Genomic DNA, 7,783 nt, shown 5'->3' with positions numbered 1-7,783 from the left:
CCCCCCACACACACACACTCTCTCTCTCTCTTTCTACACGGCCGGCTGACACACGCATGCCGAGACGTCATTGTGACGTGACATGGAATCGGCGCAATGCGCACGTTCGTGGAACGATGGGATGTCGCGAGCAAGCAGTCCCGAGGGCCGAGGCGGCGAATCTATTACAAAATAAGCCCCTCACCTCACCCGTGCCCACGAAAAAAAGAAAGAGAAAAAAACGCATTCTTTCCAGGGGGATGAATTGTAACCCTCATTTTTTTTGTAAGGGTAAAGGGGTCATCGACGCATTTTAAGAGGATGCGCCGCTGCTGCGCTTGCACTCAGATTTGCTCCTATACTTTTTCATGGACTCAGAAGTGCTGGTTGCTGGTTTAAAACACTAGATCTATGGCAGCTATGCAGCTTCCTTGCAGCAGGTCCACGGTTGTTCTGTGTGAGTCTGGAAGAGTCCCATTCTCCAAATCCCTGACCAGCCCGAACCCCCTCCCCCCTCCCGCCCCTCCCGCGCTTCGCCGTCACACACGCGCCACAGTGAGTTCGATGCAACCCGCGAATCGAGTGAATCACGGCTATCACTGCGACCTATAAAGCTTGGGTATCAGCTGGAGCGGGCCAGTGACGGCCAGCTGGAGTTGCTGGACATGGCTGGAGTCTCTGCAGTGCCCGTCGCGCCCGCATGGCTGGGCGCGGTGGTCTTGTGCGTGGCCGGCGTGATCCTGGGAGTCAGCTCAGAGCCTCACGGCGTGCTGCTGCGCAAAGGTAAGCCGAACCCATCTCCTATCGACTCGCTGGGCGCTTCGTCAAGGTTGCACGCCGAAGCTTGCAACCATACAGGAACCGATTGTCCAAACCCAGAAAACTTCCTAGACGCATCACCATTAAGGCATATTCTGAATCCCTGAATGCCCTTGGACTTGGTTGATCACAATAAAAAAAAAAAAAAAAATGAGCGGTGGAGGGGGGAGGGGGGGTAATTCCGCCACCACTTTTCGATTTGAGACCTCCTTCCGTCATTTTTGGTCCAAATTCAATATTTTTTCCATTATTTGCTCCCCTAAAGTACCATAGAAATTGACACTCAGGAAAAAAATTCTACTATCAGTCGTCAACATAGATAAGAAACAAATGTACCGAGTTTGAGGCAATGTCGGGAATTTACACTTGCACAAGTCCCCTTGTAAGGCGCCGTGCTCTTTGGGGTTCCGTTTCCTAGCTGAGTTATAGGCTTCGAACGCCTGGTGCGTAGGCAATATGTTGCGGGCGTGCCAGGCGGGCTGGCCTACCCTGAGGCGACGTGCTCTTTGGGGTTCCTCTTCCTGACTAAGTTGTAGGTTGTAGGGTCAGAACGCCTGGTGCGTAGGCAATACGTCGCGGGCGTGTCAGGCGGGATGGCCTACCCTTTAGGCGCCGTGCTCTTTGGGGTTCCGTTTCCTAGCTGGTCAGAACGCCTGGTGCGTAGGCAATACGTCGCGGGCGTGCCAGGCGGGATGGCCTACCCCAAGGGGCCGTGGTCTGTGGCCGGTGCTGCCTCCTCGGCCCCCGGCCACTTCCGCATGCCCGTCTTGTCTCATCGCTCGGCTTGACGCGCCGATCCGCGGGTGGTGGCGCGTGGATCGGTGCGTCGGCCGAGCGCAGGTGGTTGCAAAACGCAACACGTCAGGCAATCACAGAATGACAGCCCCGGTGGTGGCCGAGTCAGGAAAGTGCTGGAAGTTACGCGCGGGGGTGGAAAGCTCCAATGCCTTTCTGGTCCGACACCGAGCACCTCTTTCGGAGTCTGGCTGTGCGCGCTGATGTCGAGCGGCCTGGCCTCGCCCTCGTCGTTCATGAATAGGAAGTGCGCATACTACTCTTGTGCCTCCCCATCGCGATCGTTGGCGTTGCACCGCCGCCGTATGGGCACCGTGGACCGAGCACGGCTGCGCCAGCATGTAAATGGGGAGGTGACTGAAATAGCAAAGTGGCTTCGTCGACACCTTTTTTTGCGAAAATGGAAATGTAGAACGCGTTATCTGATCGGGCGCTTCCGCCCAAGTACGCGACGGGGAAGAAATTAAGGCTTCCTGGCTTCTCTTTGAACAAGACACTAAAATAATTTTGATTGCTAAACAAAATAATTCTTGCAGGTGATGGTGCTCCGTGGGGCCAATACTTTAGCCCTGGATTTGGGGGCTACTACACTATGGACGGTAAGCAAAACAATACTAGTACGAGTACACGGTAAATATTGGGTGCCTATGACGTCGGCGATTTTGGTTGACCTATATTCGAATATGGGTGTTTTGGTTCGCCTGCCTTCAACGCTTTCTGATCTCACACACAGTTTAGTGGGCACCTAGGCTTTGAAGTGTACGTCCTTCTGTCGAAATTCGATTTTGAACTGATTGTAGCGATGTTACAGACTTTCGCCCGGAGCCAGTAGTGCACGTGGTCCAGCCAGCCCTTCCCGTGTCTTACGAGATGCTGGAGGACGAACAGCAACAAGTCCTCCAAGGGCCTGACTACGGACAGGCTCACCTCGGGCCTGATTACGGTCAGAGTCACCAAGGACCTGATTATGGCCAGAGTCACCAAGGACCTGACTACGGCCAGAGTCACCAAGGGCCTGACTACGGCCAAAGTCACCAAGGGCCTGACTACGGCCAAAGTCACCAAGGACCCGACTACGGGCAGGTTGGAACCGCTTTTGATTGTTGGTATATAAACGCAATTTGAGCTGTTCAATGGAAGGTGCAATGTTTCAGGTGACGCAGGGTCCGGATGTGAGTCAAGAGACGCAAGGCCCAGACCTGGGACAAGTTACTCAGGGCCCGGAGCCGGGGCAGCAGGAGACGCAAGGTCCCGACCTCGAGCAGTTCACCACTCCGACCTACCACCCTAGGCCGGACGTCCCGGACACGCAGTCGACGAACGGACCAGACGACGTGCAGCAGTACACCACGCCGTATCCCACGGAGGCGTACCCCACCACGCCGTACCCGACGGAGGCGTACCCCACCACGCCCTACCCCACGTACCCGACCACCGATTACCCCACGACTACTGACTACGTACACCCCACCACCTGGCGTGAGTATGCCAAACTGCCTGTTCCGATCATTTTCTCCTCGCGGTAGTGCGTCTGAACGACGGTCTTCTCCTTGTCCAGGACCCCGCCCTCAACCCTCGTCTTGCCAAGCCAACCCGGCGGCCGCTGGCTACCGGCCTGGTACCAAGCTCATCTGCACCGTAGAGGCATGCCCCTCCCCAGGCGGCGTCAAGGGCGGCGTCAAGGGCGGCGTCAAGGGTGGCGTCAAGGGTGGCGTCAAGGGTGGTGTCAAGGGCGGTGTCAAGGGTGGCGTCAAGGGCGGCATCAAGGGCTACGGGGGTTACCATGACAGCCTAGGTATCGGCGTCCACATGGGCATCGGCGGCAGCCACAGCCGCGGCACGACCCTGGTCTGCAGGTACGACAGGACCCCAAACACGTTGCCTAGAATCCTCCGATCCGATTTGGTCTGACAAGTCGGAACGCTATTTTGTTTTCAGACCGTTCGATGGGTGCGATGAGCCGCTGCAGACGACAGAGGCCCCCCAGTACACAACGCCCGGGTACACCGAACCAGCCTACACCACTCCGGGGTACATCGTGCCCGAGTACACGACCTCTGAGCCGGAGGTGGATACGACGCAGGGGTACACGACACAAGGGTACATCGTCCCCGAGTACACGACTCTGGAGCCCACCACGGTTCCGCCGCCCCCGCCTCTCCCGACCATGCCCCCGGGTGTCAAGGGAGGCGTCAAGGGCCACCGAGGCGACGTGGGAGTCAAGGGCGGCGTGCAGATGAAGTGGGAGCCGGAACCTTGGTCCGAGGGAATAAAGGGCGTCAAAGGTGTCAAGGGAAGGCGGCCTGGCGCCTCAGCCAACGTCCCTGCATACGGCGGCTACCTCGACCAGGTCTGTAACCGTTCGTGTCCGGTCTGGAGGTATCGCTATGTCGGCTGAGTTCTCACCTTCTCTCCGTTTGCAGTGGGGCGGCGACGTCGCCGACATGCAGTGGGGACTCAAGACGAGCCCCCGTCGCCCACCGGCGGGCGTCAAGGGCATCAAGGGCGTGACGGACGACACTCAGCAGCACGTCAAGGGTCAGGGTCGCTCCAGGCGGCCCGGAGGCTACCAGTTCGGAGGCTGGGGTCACCAGGATTACCAGGTGAGAAGAGTGGCAGGCGACCCGATCCAATAAAAGTCGTGTTCTTTTCTACTATTCGAAGTATGATCCGGTTCTCATTCCAGGGCGCGCAGGGTGAGCAAGGCGAGCAGGCAGGGTTTTACATCCTCTGAGGGAACGACGACCGACGACACACACTACGCGCGTCCTTCTCATGAAAAATTGTGTGAAATGCTGTAAGATTTTTAAGTTATTAATTTATTTATTTCCTACTAAGTCTTGTGGTATTGTTTCCATCTACCCTTACCGAGTCCAACTGGTCAGCAATTCATCTAAACAATATTGCACACATACACTACGAATAAAATAATTACGTCGAAGTTCAATAAAAAGTAAATCACAATATAAGAATATTACATCACAGACAACGAAGACTGATCGTCAATCACAACAAGCGTCTTACAAATGGAACAATGAGTATGTTTACATACTAAGAGACAGAAATACAACATAAGACAAAAATTAAACTTAATGCTAATTGCAGGATACAAATGAGACAACATAAAGTCAAATGAGAGACAATGTGGAAACTCTTAAAAGAACTAAGGGGAATGACATTAAAATATACCAAAACAGAGAAAATTGCATGAGGGACATTATCACAGAAAATAGAATTTATTATGCCGCTAATCCACATCGTTCTTCAGGACCGCGGTCACGCTACTGTTGCGGCGAGGTTCGATTCTTTTATGTCGGCGATGACCCTCCTGTAGACAAGCTCAGGCGCCTGCTTGGCCCAGACGAAGTCTAAGTGCGTCCAGAGGGGGTCGGCCACCGCGTCGCAGCTCAAAAGGTTTGGCAGCTCAGAGCACGTTGGGATGACGTCCTGTGCACCACAAACACACACACGCACACGTTACAGCAACGAGACGCATGAGCCTCCTAGAGCGCTGTGCTATTCGATTGCAAAATAGAGGTACAACCGATAAACAAGCGGCAAGTGACTGAACCACCGCCCCGCGCCCGCAGCCGCCGGGCACACGATGCGTAGGCAACCGATCCTACACCACGGCCGGGTGTGCGGTGGGGCGGCAGGCGCTAACTAGCGCTAACTCACCCGCGGGTCTGTCAGGTGGTCGTTTGGCCCGTAGTGCAGCCTGGCCGGCACGAGCACGTTGCTCACGTTGTATTTGGGGGCCATCTCATGACCGTACCGCTGGATGTTCCCTGTGGTCCCGTAGTCATATCGCCGGAAGCCTTCGTAGAGAGAAAGTGGGACGACATACTCAGACATACTATTTCGTGAGAGTTTCAAGACATAAATTAGCGACGTTGAACAAGTTTCAAAGACCTACCGTGCCGCAAGGACTGTCCGTAGTGGTTGATGGTTTTAAACGAGGTGCCACTTGGCGTCCGGGATATAATGTAGGGCAGCAGCGTCTGCAAAGTCATGAACCGGGGTTAAGGACTTTACTTTTCCAAAAACGGAATTGTAGAGATACTTTTCAAAACTTTCTCAACAAAAAAAAAATGTTCAGACTTTTTTTCTAGAAAGTTCTAATTTTTCCAATTTCTTTTTGAACTATTTCAAATTTTCCCTTGTCATTAAAAATTCCAAATTTGGGGGGCATTAAAAGCCCCATTCGGGAGTAACAGATCTCCTTGGAAGCCTGTCGCCGTGCCGTTACTCACCGAGTTGGTCTGCTTGTCGTTGCGGCCGCTGAGGGCGTCGATGAGGCCCACGCACAGGGGCTGCGTCAGGCTGCCGTCGGAGCAGAAGATCTCCCCGGCCGTGCGCAACGCCGCGGTTGAGGGGAGGAACGAGTGGATGCCGAAAAAGGCCGAGGTCCGCTAGACATGGCAGATTTAGCCGTCAGTCAGGTAAACCCAAAAGCACATAGCTGCGGCGTACGATGGACTTTAAAATCTGCCGCTCACCATGAGGACGGGGGTGGTGTGCGCCAGGACGCGGAAGGTCGTGGACTTGGTGTGCACAAGGCTGGTGACTGGGCCGAGGCCGGTGAACATGCGGATATGCCTGGCCATGTCGGGGCGCTCTGAGGCCATGATGAACATGATGGTGGTCCCCATCGAGAAGCCCACGTACTGCAACTGCTGCTCGCCCGTCTCTCGGACCACGTACTGGATGAGGGCCGGCAAGTCCTGAGTCGCGTGCTCGTGATACCTGCGGATAAGAATCACCCACCATCACTGACTGCCATCGGCGGATGTTCGTGACGCCGCAAACCAGCGCCCCTCCAGGTGACACTTTACTTACGTAAAGTCCCAGAACGCGGCAGACTTGGTGCTGAGCGTCGTGTGGTTGAGCGAGTAAGTGTTGCCTCGCACGTTCATCATCCACACGTCGAAGCCCTCATCGGCCAGGAGGTAGGCTGTTTAAATTGAGAAGAGGAACTTATTTTGACGGCGCTTGCTTTGGTAGAGACTTTACGCTTGCAAGAGGCAGTTGTACTGACCGAGGGCCTTCCCGGGGCCAAGGATGATCCAGTCCGAGGAGGACGACAGGAGAGGGTGCGCCAGAATCACGACGGGCTTCTGCTGCTGTCGGATGCTTCGCCGCTTGTCGCCGACCTCGCTGCCGTCCACACCGTCCAGGCCGTTGCCCAGCCCGTCGTCCGCCCGCTCCACCGACCAGGAGGGCGTCGACGACGACGGCCCCGTGATGCGGTGGATGCCCAGGATGTAACCGTCCTCGGTGGTCACGTGGTGAAGCTCCGCGTCGTAGCCCCAGTGCCGAGAGAGCTCCACCTAGCAACACAGGCGCCGGTGTCAACCTCTCCGCGTACCGTCTCACGCGCATCACAAAGGGTACGGCGCAAGTCACAAAAAGAGACAAATCTTTCCATCGTTATTTCTCGGCCCCAATCCAATGATGGCCACGTCGGCAAACCAATTACCGATCCCCCTTAGTAACACCAATCCTAAGACCGGAATGAAATTCTGAAACCACAGGGTGGTTGATCTGTGACGTCATTTTTCTTCCTCCTGCGGTTACACTGTACCGGATTCAGGCGTGCGGGTGGGCTTGCCTACCGTCGCTCGCCATGGCGCCTTATGGCCACAAGAGGCGAGTATGCAAACTCAGAGAAAAGGGACGGCGCAGATAACCCCACCCTTTCTGACGGCCTTCAGATTTTAGTATCTCCAAATGAAATGGCTCTCTTCTTGGGTTTAAAGGAGGAACAGTCTGCGATTTCCCGATTTCCCGAGGGCTACGCAATTCAAACGCGCATTGTTTTTCTCCAATGCCACATCGCAAATGTTAAACGTATTACGACTCGACATGTTATTATTTGATGCACTATCAGAGACGCGATCGCCGTTAGGAAACTCCACACCGCGGGGCCAGCACTAGGTTGGCGCACACAAGGCCCGCTGCAGCGACCAGGGTCAGGGCCTGCGGGGTCCGTCCCCACGCGTCATGCGGGGAACGAAAAACACTGACCCGTGCGTTGCAAAACGGCGACAAGTACGCAGTGCGCGCGACATGCGTCGGGTCGACTGGCTGCCCGTGTGTTTTGTTTATTTTCAATGATTACGTCGATAAAGAGTGAACAATAAAGGGAAAAAAACGAGCGCCCTGTGCTAGAGGGGAAAGGGCAAGGGGG

General features: G+C 55.3%; 2 protein-coding genes across 4 annotated transcripts in view; one reads left to right on the top strand and one right to left on the bottom strand.

Moving 5' to 3' along the window:
- The first annotated feature begins 552 nt into the window (after positions 1 to 552).
- On the top strand, positions 553 to 4,430 carry LOC113207924 (uncharacterized). Of its 2 annotated transcripts, none has more exons than XM_052272909.1 (8): positions 553 to 762; positions 2,130 to 2,192; positions 2,405 to 2,676; positions 2,748 to 3,072; positions 3,152 to 3,449; positions 3,532 to 3,943; positions 4,017 to 4,196; positions 4,289 to 4,430. In XM_052272909.1, the coding sequence occupies exons 1-8, from the start codon at positions 645 to 647 to the stop codon at positions 4,325 to 4,327; spliced, it is 1,707 nt and encodes a 568-aa protein (XP_052128869.1). In that variant the 5' UTR covers positions 553 to 644; the 3' UTR covers positions 4,328 to 4,430. The 2 variants fall into 2 exon arrangements, with proteins under 2 accessions (XP_052128869.1, XP_026280476.1); XM_026424691.2 differs by having other exon boundaries at positions 556 to 762; positions 4,280 to 4,430.
- The window catches only part of LOC113207934 (lipase 3-like), a 7,458-nt gene continuing 4,066 nt past the window's right edge, over positions 4,392 to 7,783 (bottom strand). For both annotated transcript variants that reach the window (XM_026424710.2, XM_026424701.2), the window contains exons 3-9: positions 6,632 to 6,923; positions 6,433 to 6,547; positions 6,093 to 6,339; positions 5,847 to 6,005; positions 5,510 to 5,594; positions 5,272 to 5,411; positions 4,392 to 5,040 (exon numbers count right to left, since the gene is read on the bottom strand). In XM_026424710.2, the coding sequence (XP_026280495.1) occupies positions 4,870 to 5,040; positions 5,272 to 5,411; positions 5,510 to 5,594; positions 5,847 to 6,005; positions 6,093 to 6,339; positions 6,433 to 6,547; positions 6,632 to 6,923 (1,209 nt within the window). In that variant the 3' untranslated portion in view covers positions 4,392 to 4,869. The remainder of the gene's footprint in view (positions 5,041 to 5,271; positions 5,412 to 5,509; positions 5,595 to 5,846; positions 6,006 to 6,092; positions 6,340 to 6,432; positions 6,548 to 6,631; positions 6,924 to 7,783) is intronic.

Source organism: Frankliniella occidentalis, unplaced genomic scaffold (assembly GCF_000697945.3).
Source record: "Frankliniella occidentalis isolate FOCC.00 unplaced genomic scaffold, Focc_3.1 Scaffold230, whole genome shotgun sequence".
Classification (NCBI taxonomy): domain Eukaryota; kingdom Metazoa; phylum Arthropoda; class Insecta; order Thysanoptera; family Thripidae; genus Frankliniella; species Frankliniella occidentalis.
The sequence above is the reverse complement of the archived record's forward strand: the minus strand, read 5'-3'. Positions and strand labels throughout refer to the sequence as shown.